Source organism: Nuphar pumila, chromosome 15, assembly GCF_984573655.1.
Source record: "Nuphar pumila chromosome 15, dmNupPumi1.hap1.1, whole genome shotgun sequence".
NCBI classification, from domain to species: domain Eukaryota; kingdom Viridiplantae; phylum Streptophyta; class Magnoliopsida; order Nymphaeales; family Nymphaeaceae; genus Nuphar; species Nuphar pumila.
The window spans coordinates 57,077,317-57,099,884 of record NC_143263.1 but is presented as its reverse complement, the minus strand read 5'-3'; the positions used below and the strand labels follow the sequence as shown (position 1 = coordinate 57,099,884).

Sequence of the window (22,568 nt, the reverse complement as noted above, 5' to 3'; positions counted from 1 at the left end):
TTTCCAACATTCACGACCCATCGTAGTTTCCAATTTCGCATTCAAATATGACATACAGGTGAACTATTGCCTAAGAAAAAAATAGTTCAGGCTCCTTGGACACCTTATCCTCATTTTGAGGGTGTGTACTGTAAACAAGCCCCTTCAACCTTGGCTGGCAGTTCAAAAACTACTGATCCCTTTATACAGATCTTTGCAAAGTCATAAGAAAAGAACACTTGGACAAATCAATTAAAGCAAAACATTCATTACCAAGCAAGGGAAGCTAGACATTATTAGTCTATTTACAAGATGTTCCCAGAAAAAAAGACAGCGAGTCTGCTGCATATGTTCACATCGAAACAGCTTAAAAAAAAGTTTATTCTTCTAATATATGCAATATAGAAAAATCCCTGAAAAATAAAACCAAAACTTAACTGTATCTTCCGCACATGTTCACATCGATTCAGTATTTCAAAAATGTGGTTTATTGTTTATTCTTCTAATATATGCAATATAGAAGAAAAATCCCCCTGCAGAAGAGAACCGAACTCCAACTGTTTACTGATCCACTGCTTTCAGTGTTGCACTAATTCAGCATGCAAATCACCATCTCCCTTCAAAAGCTCCCATGGCTCATCCCACGACTCTTTTTGGCCGGTCATGGTCATCTCTTTCCACAAATTCCTCTCATCTGTTTCCTCACACTGGTCAATAGCTGCAAGGTCTGGCTCTGCTGTTTCTTTTATTGTCAACGATTCAACTGGCTCATGATTTTGGCTGGTTCCTTCACTAGCTCCACAACTTGAAGTCCGGCTCTTGATAGACAGATTCAAAGATGATAGAATACATCCCATGTCAGAACCCAATTTTGAGGAAGGGAAACTTGAGCTGTTAACACTTAGACCTTTATCCAATCGTTCTTTTAGCAATTTTACATCCTCACAAACTACTGAAAGTTCTCCTCTGTAAACAATGAAAATATAACTAAATTAGTATCTTGCCCATTATTGCTTTTGAAAAGCATATGGTATTTTTGTTTCAATTGGAAAGCAAATCAAACAATAAAATCAGATCGTTCCACATATACTTACTGCAAAACATCAACAATGCGTCCACGATCTATCAGGAATTCACGCAACTGCAGCAACATAAAAAAGATTGAGGCATTAACAAAACATAAAGTGCTCTAATTTTAACCAGTTGCAAATGTCCAAGGATATAAGTTTCATATTTTCACTAATCACTAAATTTTACTCACCTTAGTATTCTCCTCGGCCTGTTCCTGAAGTTTCTTCGACTCCACCACCACTTTCTCCATTATAAGCTCCTGTTCAGCAAGGGCTTTACTTGCAGATTCTTCTTTCTTTAATTTCTCTTGCTCCGCTCCTGCTTTTACTGCATCTGCCGCAGCTATTCTGGCTTGAAGATCCCCACTCATCTGAGAAAATGTATGTCAAATGTGTGTGGTGAAGATGGTTACCGGTATGACCAATCAAGCTCAGCCTTGACAGAAGTTGAAAAGCATCACATCTCAAATAGTTAAGCAACCAATTGTTTTCATATCTTATGACCAACTATTGTTAGGTCTAAGCAAGCATTGGAGAAAGCCGTGCTGCCGTAGCATAAATGGCATAACCCAAGTAATGGAAATAAAGATATATAAGGGAAATTTTTTAGATGGCACCCATGCTTTTGTTAAATTGTATCTCTTAATATATATATATATATATATATATACTTACATATATATAAATATATTTCTTTAATTGTAAGCCCTCAGGGGCATTTTGGTTATTTTACATTTTTGCACATATTCATAATTATGAATATGACTGTAATTATCTTTTCTCTTTTTCTCTTTTCTTTTCTTCTTTTATTTTTCTTTTGGTTGACTTTAGTCAACCTTGGAATGTTGGAGGGGCTCCAACAACTAGTGGAGCCCCTTCCAAGGTCTTCTAGTGGCTTATAAATAGGGGTCTTACCCCATTGTAAATTTATAAGGGTTTTTACCCTATCCCTTAATGAAGATTCATTCTTTTTAACCCTTTTAGCCTCACTGCTTTGTGGGTTTATGAGTTTGCACTTTATGTACATTTGGTTACCTTTTAGTGGGTTTGTGTATTCACACTTTATGTGCATGTTTATCGGTTCATTTTTTAACCTACTGCATTTAAGGTCATTTTCTCACATGGTATCAAAGCAAGAAGGTGATCGAGTTGTTCTTCGTGAAAGTGCAGTAGGATCGAGACAACAAGCACTAGAGGGGGGGTGAATAGTGATTTTAAATAACGTTTTTGAAAATTTGAAGGATTTTGAGATTCGCAAAGCAATCATACAAAGAACACAAGAATTTATCCTGGTTCGGTCTTCCAGACCTACATCCAGTCCTCAAGCAAAACCCGCTTGAGATTTTCACTATCAACCTTGTGTAACCACAAGAACATACATATCAAATCCGATCCCACTTTCAGTAACAACCTTACTGAAAGCAAACAATTCATTTAAACCAAAAAGTCCTTTCCTTTTACAGAAAAATAAAATAATCAACTTACAATCAACCTACGAACATTTCTTATGAATGCAAATGGAATGCAATTGAATTTTGAGGTTGTTGAAATACTCAACTCACGAATTCACTGTCTCTCAAAAGAATTTGAGTGAAAAACTAGAGTGAATATATCAAGTGAGTGAGAAAACGAATACTTGAATGAATATGAGTGAAAAAACAAAGAATAATTCAATGTAATTTGATTGGATTTAACGTTTTTGAGTGTGGAATACACTCATATTTATATTTGAAAGATTTCATACGTTGAAGGTATGAAAGGGTGTCACAACAGTCACTTTTAAACGGTCAATTCGTTTGAAAAATGAAAAGACACGTCATTTAAAAGTTTCAAGAAAAACGACAAAATTAGTTGACTGGAACAGTAGTTAGTCGACTAAAATCAAGTATTAGCAGACTGACAATTATCGTCGATCGACTAATGTATTTAACAGAGCCGTTTGAAAATCTGAAGTTTGAAACTTAGTCGACTAAAGAAAAAGTTAGTTGACCGATAAAATCATCAGTAGACTAAAAAACCTTTCAGTCGACTCATGTTAAATTTTTCTGAAAACACACATTCTGTCCGGTCGACTAGGAAAACCTTCAATCGATTGCTGCTAAATTTTTCAGAAAACAGACATTCTGTCCAGTCGACTAAGAGTCGATTAGTCGACTAAGAGTCGATTAGTCGACTAATTCAGAAAGTTGACATTTTAGCTTAGAAAAATTTGTCGCGAAAAAGTTGGTCGACTGATGAGTCTGTTGGTCGACTAATAAACATGAAAAATTAAGTAAAGAGTTTTCTAAAACGATTTTCATGAAAGGTTCTTTTAGAAAAGTTTTTCTAAAGACTTTTTAAGTGAAATGCAATTGAAATATACACTCTAAGTAAGGCTCTTACAAGAATCTAAGACATTTAATGAATTTTACATTTACACACTAGTCTTCAAAGATTCTTCATCAAATTCTTCAATTCTTGTCATCTTTCTTCATTGCCTTAGCTGAAATGCAGTTGATTCACTTGTTCATCATCTAAAACTTGTACTTGAAGTATCGTGTACAACTTCATTGTCGTAACCTATGTCACAGGGACTCGACAAAACAGATGCCGCACCCGCGTCGACGCGACGCGACGCGGGATCACGTGCGGGTGCGGCACCGGGTGTGGTCAACACGACCCTGGGTGTGGTCAACGCACCTAGGGTCATTTTTGTCCACAATTTTGGGCGAAAAAAAAATTCCCCCCGATGAAAAGGAGGAGGATTAGGGCAAAAAAATTTTTTTGCCCTAATCTCTCCTCTCTCTCCCCCTGAGCTCGAGCTCTCCCATCGCCGCCGCCCCCAACGCCGCCGCCCAGGCTCCTCCTCTCGGCTCATCCTCTCCTTTCGCAGGTATGTCTCTCACTCTCTTCTTGGGTCGGCTGGGGAGGGGCCGAGCACCCCCCCCCCCTCTCGGTCTCTTGTTGGGTCGGCAGGGGAGGGGCTGAGCCTCCCCTGCTCCCTCGTTTTCGGCACAGGAGGGGCCGAGCCCCTCCCCCATCTAGCTCTTTTTTTGGGTCGACAGGGGAGGGGCCGAGCCCCTCCCTTTTATGTTTTTCTTTTTTGGGTCGACAGGGGAGGGGTCGAGCCCCTCCCCTTTATGTTTTTCGTTTTTGGGTCGACAGGGGAGGGGCCGAGCCCCTCCCCTTTATGTTTTTCGTTTTTGGGTCGACAGGGGAGGGGCCGAGACCCTCCCCTTTATTTAAATGTTATAAACTGTTGAATGGTATCTAGTAAGTCATCCACTGTTGAATGTTGCGTATGTGTCTTGAAGCATGGCAACAGTGGAAGTAATCTTATTCACTGCTCTTCTTCATTTTTTTTTTTGCGTGGTGGGACTAGGCGCTTGCTATCAGAAGCTCCTTGCCTGGAGGGTTAGCACAAAATTGATGTTCTGGTTCAATCTGTTTTTAAAACCTGCAAGTAATGGGTCAACTGTCAATGTCTTGACCACTAAATGAATGTCTGCTTGATTTAATGGATGCTTAAATGAAACCACTTGCATGCCTGATTCCAGGTAAGGTCACTAGTACCCATCAAGAAGATTAGTGACATTCATATTCCTCTCCTTTAAGAGCTTTTATTTTCTAGAAGATGCCTTTACATTCATGGAGAAGCATGGTGAAAGTCCTGATTTAGCTTAATCTTAAACCAAGTTTTTCGTTCATTTCCATGAAGAAGTTCATTGAGTGGTATAGACTGCTAATTATCTAGAATATAACACATGGATTGGTGACAATGACTAAGAAACAGTGGTCCATTTCCATACTGCACCTAGATGAAACCTAGGAGATCATGAAAAATTAAAATAAATTATTGTGCCTTATAACATTTAAATAATTTAAAATAAATGTTAAACTGTTAAAACTTCAAAATTATATATATATATATATATATAATTTTTTTTTACATTTTTGCCCCTGCCGCACCCCCACACCCGGGTTTTTTGGAAGTGCCGAATCCCCGCACCCGCACCCGCACCCGCTCCCGCACCCGCACCCGCACCCGCACCCATGTGACATAGGTCGTAACAATCTTTCCCTTTTTTATGATGACAAACCAGTCAAAGATGGAGCATTTAGATGCACAGATGGAGATTTTACTCCCCCTATCAATATGTTGCAAAACATAAGAAGTTAGCACAATCAAAGCACATATATCACATATTGATTGTTTTGCATTTCCATCATTACTTCATGCATTTCTATTTCTTTCTCATGAAATTAGCATCAAGTTCTTATACAATTTTCAATGCTTTCTCATGCAATTTTCATTATGTAATTTTCATGTTTGTCTTTTTCTCCCCCTTTGTCATAATCAAAAGGAGTAAGGGCAGTCACAGCATAAGCAAAATGCAAATTCAAGTTCAAAATATTACAACCCAGAAATTATTACAGTTCATGAAAAGTAATGTTGTTTTATCAAAGCAATAACAATAAACAAAGTTCAAGAGAAATGTTAGTCTTAAAAATTTTCAAGTAAAACAAAAATTTCAAAAAAATTATAAGTCCAATAATGAACAAGTGCCTAGTTCTTCAGACATGGCCAAAAGCCAAAATTCATCATCACAAGCCTCATTGATATTCTTTGGTTCTTATTTTGATATGAAAACAATATTTGCAATATATTTTTCCAATTGCTTTCTAGTTTGGACACCACTCTTTATTTCTCCAATAATCTGTTCATGTGGATGATTGGAAACTTCTTTCCAAACAGGTGGAAGAGGAGTATTTTCTTGAGAAGTGCTCTCTATCAAAGGTTCTCCTTGAAGTATGACTTCTTTTTCTTCGCTTAGAGGTATAACCTGCTCACAATTCTCATCAAATACAACATGTAAAGATTCTTTAATGCAAAATTTTTTTTTATTAAAAACACGATAAGCTTTGCTTATAAAAGAATATTTAAGAAATATTGTTTCGTCTGATTTTGAATCAAACTTATCAAGATTATCTTTGGTATTTAATAAGAAGCATTTACTACAAAAAAAATTGAAATATGAAATCTTTGGTATACGATCATTATACAATTCAAAACATGTTTTATGTAAGATTGGTCGAATAAGAACACGGTTTAAAACATAGCATGTTGTATTTATTGCTTCAGCCCAAAAGTATTTTGGTAAATTTTTATCTTAGAAGCATGGTTCTAGCACATTCTTGCAAAGTTCTATTATTTCTTTCAACAACTCCATTTTGTGGAGCCGCTCTAGGAAAAACAAAGTTGTGAGATATACCATGTAAATCACAAAACTTTAGAAAAGATTCATTTTCAAATTCACCACCATGATCACTACGAATTGTAATAATAGATGTAGATTTTTCATTTGTAATTCTTCTACAAAGTTTAGAAAATTCATAAAAAGCATCATTTTTGCTTTTTAAAAAAATTACCCAAGTAAATCGAGAATAATCATCTACTATAACAAAAGCATACTTGCTACCATTCAAACTTTGAACTATAGATGGTCCAAATAGATCTAAATGTAAAAGTTCAAGAGTATGCTTTATTGAAATTGTATCTTTCGCTTTGAAAGAACTCTTGATTTGTTTACCCATTTGGCAAGTATCACATAAGTGGTCCTTCTTATATGGTATTCTAGGTAGGCCTCTAATAAGATCATTCTTGGATAACTTAAAAATTAATTTAAACTTAACATGTCCAAGTCTCTTATGCCATAACCATTGAATTTCATTTGAAGCGATAAAACATTTTTCATTAAAAGTGGGTAATTCATCTAGATAAAGTTCATATACATTATTCCTTCATTTACCTTTAAAAATGATCTTTTTAGATTGAAAATCAGAAATTAAGCATAAATCATGTTAAAAAAAATGAGAAAACCTTTATCACATAATTGACTAATGGATAATAAATTATGCATTAAACCATCTACTAAAAAACATTTTCTATCAAGAAAAATTTTGGATTACCAATGTTACCAATATCGATTACTTTTCTCTTGTTATTGTCACCAAAGGTAACGGTTCCTCCATCCTTACTTTGGAGGGTGTAAAATAACTCTGGCCTTCTAGTCATATGTTTAGAACAACCGCTGTCCAAGATCCATTTGCTCCTTATTTTGTATACCTACAACAAAATTGGAAGACAAAGCATTTGACCTCTTTCTATTTTCGGGTCCATAAGAGTTAGCCTTAGGAACCCATATCCATTTGGATTTTGGTTTCCTTTGAGAATAAATATTCTTTCTATAAAAAGATTTAGCATTTCTAGAGTAATCATGTCTAGGCTTATAAGCTTTATAAGTACCATGATTAGATGTATTTATATTATAACTAGAAAATTGAGTTCTTTGAATCAATGATTAAGAATTTTGTCTTTGATTCTTCACCACATAGTTTGGTCTATTTTGAGTATCAAAGAAGCTATATCCCAATCCGGTTTTGTTAACCGAGCATCTTTGAGAACCAAGAAGTCTTTCTAGATTATCTTGGCTATTAGTGAACTTAGTTACTATAGAAAGAAGATCATTTGATTTTTCTTTCAAACTTGATATTTCTTCTTGTAAGATATTGGTTCTAATTCCAGTTTCTTTTATCTCAGATGCTTGACAAGAGTTTTCCTTCTTGAGATCTTCTATCTCTTGAAGTAACACTTTGTTTTGAGGGTCAAGAGTTAGAATTTTCAGTTTTTAACTTTTTGTTTTTAGAACTTAGACTCTTAAATTTAACATATAAATCTTTAAATGCTTTTAATAAATCATCATACTAAAATTGACTTACCGAGTCTTCTTGTGCTACAAGGCACATGTTGGCGACTTCTTCATTTGATTTTTCATCGGAAGAGGAGTCACTATCATCCCAACTTGCTTGAAATGCCTATTTCTTCTTGAATTGGTCCTTGGGCTTGGTTTTGAGAAAAGGACAATCTTTCTTGATGTGTCATGCCTTTTTGCAGTTAAAGCACTTGACTTCATTAGGATTGGAAGAATCAATTTTCTTTACCTTCCTTTAAAATCTTTCTTTTTTGATGAATCTTTTGAATTGCCTAGTGATGAGGGAAATATTTTCATCTTTTTCTGAATCTTTAAAGTCAGAAATAGCCTTGAAAGCAAGAGATTTCTTCTTGGGTTCTTCTTCTTGTCTATCATGAAGTTGGATTTCACATGTCATTAAGTTACCAACCAAATCTTTAAGAGAAAGGGTATTTAAATCATTTACTTCCTCTATTGCTATGGTTTTTCTCTCTCATTCAAGAATTAAACACCTTAGGATTTTTCTAACTAAATCCACTTGTGAATATTCTTTTCCAAGGGATTTTAAAGTGTTAGTAATATCGGTCGTTCTTGTTACCATGTCCGATATAGACTCATTTTGAGTCATTTTAAACAATTCAAATTTATGAACTAAAGAAGCAATCTTAGATTCCTTTACCTTTGATGTACCTTCATGATTAACGAGAAGAGTATGCCAAATTTCATTTGCTGTAGAACATTGAGAGATACGATTGAACTCTACCTTATCAACGACACAATACAACGCATTCATAGCTTTGGCATTGAGTGAAACAGTTTTCTTTTCTTCATCGGTTCATAGACTAAAATTAGTTGATGGCGTTTGGTACTTTTCTGAAACAACTCTCCAAATTTCGAGATCTATGGATTATAAGAATATTGTCATTCTTACTTTCCAATATCCATAGTTTGTTCCGTCAAAGAAAGGAGGACGAACAAAGGAGCATCCTTCTTTGTGCTGAGATGATGTTATTGCCATGCTAGATGATGGTAAGATCAAAATATAACAAACTCTGCTCTGATACCAAATGAAAGTGCAGTAGGATCGAGGCAACAAGCACTAGAGGGGAGGGGGGTGAATAGTGCTTTTACATAACATCTTTGGAATTTTAAAGGATTTTGATATTCGCAAAACAATCACACAAAGAACACAATAATTTATCCTGGTTCGGTCTTCCAGACCTACATCCAGTCCCCAAGCAAAACCTGCTTTAGATTTCCAGTATCAACCTTGTGTAACCACAAGAACATACAGATCAAATCCGATCCCACTTTCAGTAACAACCCTACTGAAAGCAAACAACTCCTTTAAACTAAGAAATCCTTTTCTTTTACAGAAAAATGAAATAATCAACTTACAATCAACCTACGAGCCCTTCTTATGAATACAAATGGAATGCAATTGGCTTTTGAGGTTGTTGAAATACTCAACTCACGAATTCACTGTCTCTCAAAGGAATTTGAGTGAAAAACTAGAGTAAAAATATCAAGTGAGTGAGAAAACGAATACTTGAATGAATATGAGTGAAAAACAAAGAATAATTCAATGTAATTCGATTGGATTTGATGTTTTTGAGTGTGGAATGCACTCATATTTATAGTTGAAAGATTTCATACATTGAGTTTATGAAAGGGTGTCAAAACAACCACTTTTGAACGGTCAATTCGTTTGAAAAATGAAAAGACACGTCATTTAAAAGTTTCAAGAAAAACGACAAAATTAGTCGACTGAAACAGTAGTTAGTCGATTGAAATCAAATATTAGCAGACTGACAATTATCAATAGTCGACTAATGTGTTTAACAGAGCCGTTTGAAAATCTGAAGTTTGAAACTTAGTCGACTAAAGAAAAAGTTAGTCGACCGATAAAATCATCAGTAGACTAAAAAACCTTTCAGTCGACTCCTGCTAAATTTTTCTGAAAACACACATTCTGTCCGGTCGACTAGGAAAACCTTCAGTCGATTGCTGCTAAATTTTCTAGAAAACAGACATTCTGTCTGGTCGACTAATTCAGAAAGTTGATGTTTTAGCTTAGAAAAATTTGGTGCGAAAAAATTGGTCGACTAATGAGTCTGTTGGTCGACTAATAAACATGAAAAATTAAGTAAAAAGTTTTTTAAAACGATTTTCATGAAAGGTTCTTTTAGAAAAGTTTTTCTAAAGACTTTTTAGGTGAAATGCAATTGAAATATGCACTTTAAGTAAGGCTCTTACAAGAATCTAAGACATTTAATGAATTTTACATTTGCACACTTCTTCAAAGATTCTTCATCAAATTCTTCAATTCTTGTCATCTTTCTTCATTGCCTTAGCTGAAATACAGTTGATTCACTTGTTCATCATCAAAACCATTGTCGTAACACTTCGGTGCATCAGGAAGCGTGTCACTCGAAAAATTTCAAGAAAAATGGTGAAGTATTCATTGTCTCTCCTCTATTTCTTGAAGTTATTCGGTATGTATTCTTTTTCTTAAAGCATCATGCATTATGAAGCTACTTTGTTGATCATATATATGCATGTGCTTTTCTTTATCATTACAACAACAACAACAACAACAACTACGCCTTCATCCCAAAACAATTGGGGTCAGCGATATGAACCAAAAAAGAAATTCATTTTGGGTCTTCCACATGAATCCTTTTCCTCCAATCATTTCTATCCAACGCCATGTCCTCGGTGAGGTTCAAAGCATTCATATCCTTTCCTATCATCTCCATCCAAGTCTTCCTAGGCCTACCCCGACCTCTTTTAACTAATATATTTTCCCATTTCTCCAACCTTCTAACTGGAGCATCATTAGGCCTTCGCCGAATATGTCCAAACCACAGTAAACGATTCTCTCGCATCTTATTTTCAATGGGTGCAACACTTACCTTCTTACGTATCTCTTCGTTCCGAATCTTATCTTTTATTGTATTTCCACACATCCATCTAAGCATCCGCATCTCAGCTACACTCATTTTTTGAATATGATGTCTCTTGGCAGCCCAACATTCCGTACCATATAGTAAAGCGGGTCTAATAGTCGTCCTATAAAACTTTCCCTTCAACCGCAATGGCATTCTACGATCGCACAACACTCCAGTAGCACTTTTCCATTTCATCCACCCAACCTTTATCCTATGATTTACATCTCCATCAATTTCTCCATACTTTTGAATGATGGATCCCAAATATTTGAAATAATCATTCACCGGTATATCTTGCTCACCAAGCTTCACTACACTCCCATCACTACTTCGTTGCTTACTAAACCGACATTCCATATATTCAGTCTTACTCTTACTCAACTTAAAACCTCTAGCTTCCAATGTCTGTCTCCATAATTCTAACTTAGCATTAACCCCAGCTCTAGACTCATCAATCAAAACAATATCATCAGCAAACAACATACACCACGGTACATTTTCTTGAATTGATCTCGTAAGCTCATCCATCACTATCGCAAATAGGAAAGGGCTTAAAGCAGATCCTTGATGTAACCCAACCGTTATCGGAAAATTGGTTGTCACCCCTCCACAAGTGCGGACATTGGTTACTACTCCTTCATACATATCTTTAATTATACTAATGTACTTGAGAGAAACACCTTTCTTCATCATTGTCCACCAGAGAACGTCCCTAGGTACTCTATCGTATGCCTTCTCTAAATCAATAAAAACCATATGCAAATCTTTGTTCCTCTCTCTATATCTTTCAATAAGTTGTCTAAGAAGATGTATAGCTTCCATAGTTGATCTTCCAGGCATAAAACCAAATTGATTCTCCGATCTCATGACAACCTTCCTCAACCTAGACTCAATCACCCTCTCCCAAAGTTTCATAGTATGACTCATGAGTTTTATACCACGATAGTTTGTGCAATCTTGTATATCACCCTTATTCTTATATAAAGGCACCAAAGTACTCTTCCTCCACTCATTAGGCATCTTATTTGTTCGCCAAATCAAGTTAAAAAGATTTGTCAACCATTCTAAACCTTTCTCTCCCAAGCATTTCCAAGCCTCGATAGGTATACCATCTGGGCCAACTGCCCTTCTTGATTTCATTTTCTTCAAAGCCTCTGCAATTTCTTTCTTTTGAATCTTGCGCATGAAGTCACGATTTATCTCATGAAAAGGAATGGAGAAGTCTCCAAGATCTTGAGCATGACTATCATTAAATAGCTTATCAAAATAATCTTTCCATCTCTCCTTAATCTCCTCATCTTTGCCTTTTAAATTAAAAAGTATTTTTGCACATCTAGTGCTTATGATATTCATTAAGATGTTACTCTTTTCGCTCTTGCACATTAAGTGCTTGTGTTATTTTGGTTTTCATTGAACCCTTACTTTTCGCATATCACATTTCAAATCTTTTCGGTAAGTTTGTTTTTCTAGATATATGATAACTCAAAATCTTGTTTTAATGGGTCGTTAATAATGTTTAACTTTCAAGCATAATTTGATATTAATCTCACTTGTGTGTGTAACTTTAAGAGTTTTTGTGATTATATTGTTGATAACAAGTTTTGCATACGACTTAACATTGATGAATATATAACCTTTTTCTTGAATTATTGTTTTTTTATGACCGTTGGTGCTTTGAATTTATATACTTAACTTTGTTTGTAAGTATACCTTTCATATGAATAGTATGTCTTTGAAAGGAAGTTATGATTAAAATTTTTGTATAATATATGTAGTATACAATTATTATACTCTCTTCATAATTATTGTTTCGTGGCTTCTTATAATATCGCGTGTTTTTTCGAAAAAAATCTTGACATATATCATCTATGAAATTTTTATCTAACAAGGATCACTTAATGCATCATTTCATATGAGCAATATTTAATTGAAAAAGTTTTTATTTTGAATTAAGAGTAGTTTCTATTAAAAAGCATAGTCTTGTATTGTTATCTTTTTGCATCTTGACGTTTTTAAAGAATCTCCAATTTGATTGTCTTCAAGTATGTCCCATTGTAAAATTTATGCTTCCTTTCAATGGTTGTTGCACAATTGTTGAATTATGAGATATTCTAACTTCTTAAGTCATATAATGAGGTTTACTATGCATTAAGAAACTTATAAGTTTGCCTTAATGCAATTTTATGTTGTTCGGTTACAACAAGTCTATAAATTTATTAATCCTTTTAGTGTGGGTTTTGTCCCACTTGTATGAAATATATTCTTCACTTTTTCATTTGGAATCTCTCTTGAGTATTTTGTGTGTGAACCCTAGTGGTTCTTTAAGTGTTTGCTTTGTGTTTGAACCTTTATGGTTCTTGAGAGAGCTTGTTCGTGAAGAAGTATTTGAAGTTTGATTGAGGATTCTTTTTTAAGTGTGGGTTTTTTCTCACTTTAACGAGATATTTTCTTTTCTTTTTAAAGTGTTTTAGTTCTTGTGAGTATATGTTCTTTGTGAGTTTTTCATCGTTATTGTAAGGAGATTGGTTGTGGGCATCATTTAAAATTTCAATTGGGGACTTCACTTACTTTCATGGTTTTTCATAAGCTTTTCAAACCTACCTTTATTAAGAGTGACTATATTAGTCTAAATCTATTATTTGCTCATTCAAGATTGTTGTTATTCAACATTTTATGTTGCATAAAATTGCATCTATTATAATTTAATATGCATATAATTGCAATGTTAAAACTTGATTCTTGGATTATCCCAAAATGGTTCTTTCACATGCCATTGTGTATTTGAAAGAATGTCCTTTTAAGAGTATTTTTTTCCTTTTATGGCACTTATATTGTCCATCATAGGTTGTTATTTGATCCCCTTTTGGCCGTTTTATTGTTATATCAGAGATGTTGGTTGAGGTGAGTTATGGGCACCTCGGTTTAGGTCAGTTTTGGTTGTCACATGTGGTTTGACTCAAACTGACTATTTTATGTTCTCTGATTATCAGTGTATGGTATCACTCAGTTTCTCTTTGGCCATTGATTTTACTATGGATGTTTTTTATTATGAGTACCTATGATGAATATATATTATTTTTTAAACCAGTGTTTCGAAATATGTTTAAAATTGTCAATCTTATTTGCATTAGTGTTTGTCATTACAAGTATTCTTACCTCAATTGACTTTCTCCTTCTATGCCTCCTATCTAAGTGTTACCTTATGTAGATAAAAAATGTTCATACCTTCGTGTGTGTTTTTAGCCCATTGTTGGCTTTGTTCACTTGATCTAGTAGCTGATACACTTGTTTTGAGTATCATTATGTGTAGACAAGGCTTGTTATTTCACACCATTGTGTGTGATGTTGGTCCATGGTTGGCTTTTGTGTTCTTGTTCTAGTAACTGATACACTCATTTCAAGTGTCGTTTTATGTAGACAAGAGATGTTTTGTCACACATTCGTGTGTGTTTTAAGCCCATGGTTGACTTTGTACTCTTGCTCTAGTCACTGAATATAATTGATTTTGAGTGTCATTATATGTAGACAAGAGATGTTTGTTCACACTTTTGTGTGTGACTTTTAGCCCATGGTTGGTTGTTGTACTCTTGCTCTAGTCGCTGATACACTCACTTCAAATATCATTATATACAGACAAAAGGTGTTTATACACACCTTCGTGTGTGTCTTTGGCTCGTCAGTGACATTATATTTATGTTCTTGTTCTAGTCGCTTATACACTTGATTTGTTGGTTTTGGAGGTTTAATGAGGTGATTGCTTGTAATGGATGAGCTATTGTTGAGATCTGCAAAATTCCATGTTTATGAGAATGTGTAATTTGGTTTTCATTTGCATATGAGAATTTCTAACTCATGTTTTATAGCATAATTTGTATGTGCAAGTGTTCTTGTGTATCTAAGGATACATCTTTGTCCCATAAGTGGATTTGCATGTGTTTTTACACTTTGTTCTCGTGTAAGGTCCATACCTTTTCTTTTATCATTTAAGCATTTCCTTTGTAAAATCTCCTTCAAAAGAATTGCTTTATTCAATAACACTTGCCTCTTGTAAGCTCAAGTAATATACTTGATTGAAATGTGATTGATGCATGTCCATTAATGACTTATTTTAGCTACATGATATCGTATGCATATGCCCATAATGGCTTTTCAAGCCCTCATTCAATAAAGTTCATATTTTTTGTGTCGCCTCTTTGAAGGCTTCTTCTGTTGTCCTTTAGTGGACTATTTCTATATTCCCTATTGTGGGTTTGTATTGGTCCATTCATTGGACTGTGTGAATGCATTAAGCATTCTTGTTATACCCTTCCGCTTATATCATGGTACAACAAAATTCATTCTAATTTCTAGACTGAACACAGGACCAAACATAAAGACCAAAAGTAATGAGGGGAAAAAATTGACACAAGCAGATCAATACTCTTTTTGCAAGTAAGCCCATACATAAATGTGATGGTCTTGGCATTTCAGATAAGAACAAGTGGGAAACTTATGATCTAAATAAGCACTACAGAAAATATGCATGCTACTGAATCAACAGAAATATGTGCTAACATAAAATCTGGATTTTCTTAATTTCTCTTGAAGTAAAATAATTTGAGAAGAAAATTTTGATTTTGTTTCTAATAAGTAGAACTTAATTAGTCTGGAATATGTTTTTACTGTGCAGAGTACATGCAATACAAGGAGTAAACTGTCCAAAACACAAATACTTCCCAAATCTAATAAGATTAATAATTCTTACCTCATCAATTAAGGAAAGATACTTATCTCTTTCCTCAGACATATGCAACAACCGCGACTGGAGTTCCCGTGCTTCAGTTGCCAAAATGGATTTCTCTCCATAAACTTCTCCAGCATGCTGCTAAGAAGTTAAAAAGAAAAAAGAAAAAGGGAAAAGCTTAGCTTTTCTGATACCAGTATTGCGCAAGAATCCTCAAATATTAAAAAGAAATATTACACAACCATGTCATTTGCTTCCCTCGCACGTGCCAACATCTTTTTTAAGTCATCAACCTTATTGAGTGTCTCACATTCAGCAATGGTTGCTTCTGCTTTGGCATCTTCTGCTTCCTTCTCATGTATGTCTGCCTCTTTCATCAATAAAGCAACTGATTCCATTGCTTTCAGTAATATAGCCTGCATAAGACATGGTGCAGAACTAATTCAAGAAATTTCAAGCTTGCAACTGACTAAAGAAATTCTAATTAAGAAAGAAAGAAGCAGAAGGTATCAAGTGAAATGACATACACAACTAAGACACAGAGGACATAGGCACCGGATTCTAAAGTTAAGGTCTCATTATTTTAAGATATTCAACCATGGATAAGAGAAGATGATAAAGAAATAATAGGAACTTTTTCGGTTAGTGCTCTAAAAGAGCACACCTTTTCAATCCATAACTATGACTACACTTCCAAATTAACATTCAGTAAAACATGAAAAATCCTGAGACGAAGAAGGATAAAACTAACACTATGCCATACAGACTCTTTACTGGATAGGCCTGACCACGGTCCACCATCCATATGATTTTCCAACAAAAGAAGCCTACTAATATATAGTGTGTGGAAAATATTGGAGGGTCCAAAGTCCCCTAGTTGAAACGCATAGGGGGAGGTAATTTTGACAAAATTTGACCCTTTGATCCTGTTTTTCCAATGTGTATGTTGGATTTTCCAGTAGATCACATCTGGAGGGTCAGATATGCAAAGGAAATAAAAAAAATGGAGCTTTCACTATGGGTTTGGAATCCATAAGGGTAGCAAACATTTCATTTATATATATATATATATAGAGAGAGAGAAGGGGGACCGTCCAACCAAAGGAAGGTCCAAAGTCTACAACCAACGATGATCTGACGACTCTCCTTCTCCAATGCTTGAGCATTTCATCGATTGGACCTCATATATTTGTTCTTTATGTTTTATTTAGTAAGAAAAATGTTTTACACGGAGATTTTTTAGGCATGTTTTTGAAAACATGAAAAACCGCCGGCTCACAATGCATTTAGAACTTTACAATGCAAAGTATTGTGGGCCATTAATTCTAGCGCTTCCAAAAATGCGTCTAAGCATAAAAAATTCATAATCCAAAATATGTTGTTCACTAAATGAATGATAAAAATCCGATATGTAAAGTCCGATCGATGAAAAACACGATCATTAGAGAAGGAACACCACCGATTATCATTGATTGTAGATTTTGGACCTTCCTTTGGTTGGACGGTATATATATATATATATATATATATATATATATATATATATATATATATATATATATATATATATATATATATATATATATATATATATATATATATATATATATATATATATATATATATATATATATATATAGGAAACATATTATCTACTAATGAAGGTAAGAAACTAATGAGCTAAAAATCATAGGTGCAAGTTGTATCGACTCAATCTAACCATATAGATGTGTTCAACATGGTTTGTTTGATAAGGATCAAGCCTTAGATCATGCTTTTCTAACATAATAATGTGATCTTTTGAGTTATGAAAATTTGGCACATTGTGGGCCATTGATTTTTGGGCCCCTTTAAAAACCTAATTATTTGTCATAATCACATGATTCAAAACAAGTTTCCTACTAAACAAACCATGTAGATCACATCCATAACATTTGATCTTCAAAAAATTTATTCGCTTACCTTCATTAGTAACCAATATATATATAAAGGAAGATCCGGATCTAGAACATGTTGAAATGGATCCTCACCAAGCAGGTTCACACATTAAGATGGACCTTGGCCCACACGTTGAGGTGGATCCTCATGCGGGAAACATACAGATACAGGCCCCTTCCAACTAGGATCTAATATTAGCCCCTTTCATATGAATTATGAAAGATACACACAAAATGAAAGCACAAGCAGGGACAAAGAATAATTTAAACGGACAAAGAATAACATAAACACTAGTGTGCAGTACAAATGCACTTAACTTTATGTGATACATTAGCATCTTGAGGATTGACAATACTGATGTCACTTGAATGACGCTAACTCATTCCAGCTGCTCTACCCTAATGTATGATGAGGTTGTTTTTGTAGATGGAAGGTATCAAGTTAAACAAGTTCTGCCATATAAGGAACATAACATTTACAAAGATCCAATACTCTAGAAGTAAGGATGACACTTCATAAAATGGTAAATTTTTTTTTGTAACTTCTATCACCTTCTTGCAGAAATATAACTGTGACAGCACAAAAATGGTGGACTTGAGGATATTATTAGCAGGATTTGAGCTGGCCATATAAAGTGATGACAAGTTAGTGAAGTGTTATCTGATAAACAAGTGCCTCTACAATTAAATGGGACATTTCCGTAAGACTGCTATAAGACCAATGGGGCATCAGGAAAATAAAAAGCAAAATGAAGAGAGTGCATGACATGGAGATGATTATGTCAAGATAAATTTATGAAAAAGGATAAAATTAATGAGTATAGCAAAAAAAGGTTTATGACTACTATCAATAAAAGAAAAAAAATAGAGAATGACATTTAAGACGGTTTGGAAATATCAGAACTGTACCTTATTCTTTTTAGCCTCACTGATCAAGTCCTCCAGAGAATCAATGTTAAGAATTTGGCTAGTATGACCAGCCACAGTTGTTGATAGAGACTCATTAGCAGATCTCATGGATAATTTATCATCAGCAACCGAACCTTCAGGATCATCTTCCAACTTCTGCTCCCAAGGCTCTTCGTTTTTTATGCTACTGGCATCAGAATTCCTTTCAGAAGAAACATGAGGCTCCATGGGGCCAAACCTCTCCTCATGAAACAACTCTGGAACATTTTGAACTGAAGCAGGCATAGCTTCTACGTTGCAAATGTTAGCAATCAGCTGCAAATTCCCTTGATCATATTCCCTAAATGACGTCAAAGTCATGTGATCAAGCGCTCCTTCATTTACAGCTGGCAGCTCAATACACCCAAAAGCAGTACCATGATCATTACTAGGAAAATGTTCAAATGCAACCAATCCAGGATTTGTAGAAGAGTCTTCTGCTACATCAATGGAGGTCTCGGCGAACCTTGAGCCAGTAGCTAAACTGGGAAAATCATCATGAGATTCAAGTCTAGTTTGAGTTCCATGATTTTCTGAAGAGAAGCTGAGATTCTTGGGTTCAGCTACATATCATAAGAGCAGTGACTTGTTAGCCACCAAATGCTTACGAAAGTCATGGATATTAAAAAGGAGACGGAAACATAAAAACTGTTGAATGCATGACTAGTCATCATATATCCCAATTGTCAGCAAACTATGAAAGCATCACATGATTGAAGTCTGAGAAAACACAATTAAAATCAACCTCTAGTTAAACAAAAAGATGTCACACGGATTGTTTCAGGAGTACAATTCACACAGCGGAAGTTTCTAAATGAAACTAAATTTCCACACTGATGAAGGGGAACATTATAAAATGGCAATGCACTATTACCTACAGTTGAAAAGTATGAGGCTCCTAGAGCATTTGCAGTGGCACTGTCTGAAGTCATATATGGAAGTACCTCATTAACAATAAATTCTACAGCAAATTCAACATCATCACCATGTTCAAGTGCAGCAGCCTTTAGCAAGCGATCATCAACCTATTACACATGTTTCAGAGATTGTCTCTTCAGATATAAGTCACATATGCAGACACATGACACCACCAAGAAGAAGCACCAGTTAATATCACAGATTCACAGACACTTTGGAGTACCCATGTTACAGAACAAATCAGCAATATTTATTATATGATAGTGCATGAACAAATAGTTAGGCCCCGTGTTAGAAATTTATTGTGATAGATTTATTTTCTGAAAGCAACTCTTGAAAAACTAGGAAACATTCTATTCTTTTCAAAGAGTCGTTTTGGGGTTGCAAAATGTTATTTTGAGAAGTTTGTCAGCCAAACACCATGAAAACATCGTTTTGATAAAAAATGCTTCTTACTGATTTGAGTGTCAGCCAAAGTCTCCTTAGTAGCTTGACCAATGTGCACCGACCTTTTGTACTTAAAAGCCTAATATGCCTAGGTATACCTAAAGCTTAGAAATTAATATAAAAGAAAAAAGCAAAGAAATGACAAGCATGCATGATCGCTTTTCACAATAGAAGCAGGGGAAACATGCCTGAGGAAATAACTCTTTCAGAGCCTGATATGATGTAACAAGACTCATCTCCAAAGCTGTTTGTTTCTGCCAAAGAAAGAAAAAGTCACATTCATCACTTTACCAATCCTCATTAGTGGCAAAAAGGGAGCACATGATAATCTTGATCGATAACTTTGTAGCAACAAAGTGACAGACCGCTCATGGTCCCAATCATTTAAAGGAGTTAGAGAAGAAGTAGCAAACATCAACAAAGCCATTGAAACCGCACAAAGAAAAGAAACGCGACAAGACAACAATCAAAAGCAAACTAAAGATGCTCAAAACTTGCAACTTCACGATCAGTATAGAATAGACTTCTAAGATCCTAAGAATGATGATTCAATCTCGAATAGCATCACTACAATCAGTTCAAATTCTCTTCCAATACTATCCATTGGCGTAAGAGCTTCATCATGAAGAACCTAGAACAGAATTCCTACAGTGAAAACGTAATCTTTGTAAAAAGTATAAAAGAAAGACAAACTAACTAAGAACAACCAACACGCATTCAGAATAAAACCATGGTGTCTGATTTGAATTTCATTGTTCTTGATATGCAATTAGAAATCATCAGATACAAATAGAAATTCTATAGAAACTTGAATTTCTTTTAGTGTTCAAGATAAGAGTCTCTTGTTGAGGTTTTTGATCGATGATCAACAGAACCAGAAGAAAACTATAACAAACAAAGGTATAGTCATTAGCAAACAAATGGCTTTCTCCTCAAGAAATTACAACTAAGCCTGAAAGAATCAAGATAAATACCTTGGTAGAAAAGAGAATACAAGAGTTCTCTAACCACCTATATTTAAAGACACCGTTTGCAGAACAGGTTAACCGTAGAAATCACATCCTATTTATTAACGTAATCGCAAGATAAACTACTTCCTTGAACACTAAAAGAAAGAAAGAAAAACTCCCATACATAGAAACATGCATAAAACTTAAGGTCAAAAGATCATAGGCGGAAATAGATTCAAGACGACCCAACTGTGAAATCAACAATAACATAACTGACACAATCAAGAATGAAACACCCAGGCTCAAGTCAATATCTCTGATCAGAACGATCAGAATAATAGCTTCTTCCTCAAGAAACCCAATGAGAATACCCAATTACTAAACCAAACCCCCTCCAACGAACGAACGATCAACATAAAATCAATCCATCAATTCTTAAAGAACTAAAGCAAAGGACTTTAAGAAAATCCGCCATTCGTACCGAAGAATTCACGAAGAGATGCGAGAAATCTTCAGAGAGAGAGAGAGAGAGACTTCTTTGCGAGTGTGGAAAGGAAGTGAGAAGGGAAGGCGATGATAAGAATAATCGACGAAACGGAAATCCCGAACTTTCAGAATCTCCGCCCGATGACGATTTCTTTATAAACTCTCTCTTCGCTCCCCTCCCAAGCAGTCAGCCAGCCCACCCGCTTGATTTATGAGGAGAGAAGGAACGGAGGGCGTTTCCGTCATTTCCAGCAAACATGCACCCATTTAGAAGAAACAAAACACGCCCGAGATTGAAGAAATACGGGTAAGGGTATTTTGGTCATTATCAATGCTGTCAACGGGTCCGATATCCGACCCGTTCGTGTGCCGGTTATGTCGAATCCATAAACTAGAAACCAAAAGCCCGAACCGTATAATTTAACGGAAGTTTCAGATATTGGAATTGGGTGTCTGACAAAGTTCATATGTCAAACACGACCAACCAGTGAGAGGCGTACGCCTCAGTACCTGAAGCGTATCCCTCGAAGGCCAAGCACAACCTCAAAGTACCGAAGCACTGTAGTGAAGCGTTTGCAGACTGAAGCGCGTGCGCCTCGCTTCGAGGCCCGCTTAGATTCTAAGGCATAAGCATCATGTACAGCCCACAAATATAAAACACTGAAGAGGGGGGAGCGCGAGGGTTTCTTTTAAACCTTCATCCCCCCTTTCTTCTCACCTCCCCTCTCTCTCGTCTCGCAGGACAAGAAAATCGCAACTTCCACGGCATACAGGTTCTAGATTTTCTCTAGTATAAGATAAAAGAGGTGAGACTTCCACCCCTGCCTCGTCGCGTTGAGGTCGGCGATGCACGACTTCCACCCCGATAACTGTCTTGGTGAATGTGGCTATGGGCATGTTTACAAGGTACTGAATCAATCTTTGGATTTTTTTTTTTATGAATGCCCAGATGGGGAAGAACGCCGTCTTCATAGGGCCTGGAGGAGGGAGAAAATGGGGTATTTTTTTCTTTTTTGCTCTGTTGGTGGTTTTGGTTTTGATGATTTGTGGGGATGATGATTAGGGGAAGTTGAAGGATGGGAGGGACATCGCGGTGAAGAAGTTGTCGCACGCATCGAGGCAGGGGAAGAAGGAGTTCAAGAACAAGGTGATCCTCCTCTCCCGTGTGCAGCACCGAAACGTCGTCAACCTGCTCGGCTACTGCACCGAGGGCATCGAGAAGATCCTCGTCTACGAGTACGTTGCCAACGAGAACCTTGACAAGCTCCTCTTTGTTACCTACTCCCTCCTCTTCATCATCCTCCATTTGTTTTTTTTTGTTTCTTTCTTTGTTAATTTTTCTTCTCTGTTCTGTTGGTCCTCTCTAATTGAGAACATAAATGCCCACTCATATTCATTTTACTTCTTTCTGCAATCTGATTGTCTGCT

The 22,568-nt window shown here is 35.6% G+C and overlaps 1 protein-coding gene across 1 annotated transcript; it reads right to left on the bottom strand.

Annotated features, from left to right (window-relative positions):
• Positions 1-231: 231 nt before the first annotated feature.
• On the bottom strand, positions 232-20,744 carry LOC149815408 (uncharacterized). Its single transcript, XM_089990097.1, has 9 exons — positions 20,679-20,744; positions 19,893-19,958; positions 19,214-19,364; positions 18,301-18,902; positions 15,697-15,870; positions 15,476-15,592; positions 1,241-1,420; positions 1,074-1,120; positions 232-945 (listed from the first exon to the last, which is right to left on the bottom strand). Exons 2-9 carry the CDS (start codon positions 19,938-19,940, stop codon positions 558-560), a joined length of 1,707 nt encoding a protein of 568 aa, XP_089846223.1. The 5' UTR covers positions 19,941-19,958; positions 20,679-20,744; the 3' UTR covers positions 232-557.
• Positions 20,745-22,568: the final 1,824 nt, after the last annotated feature.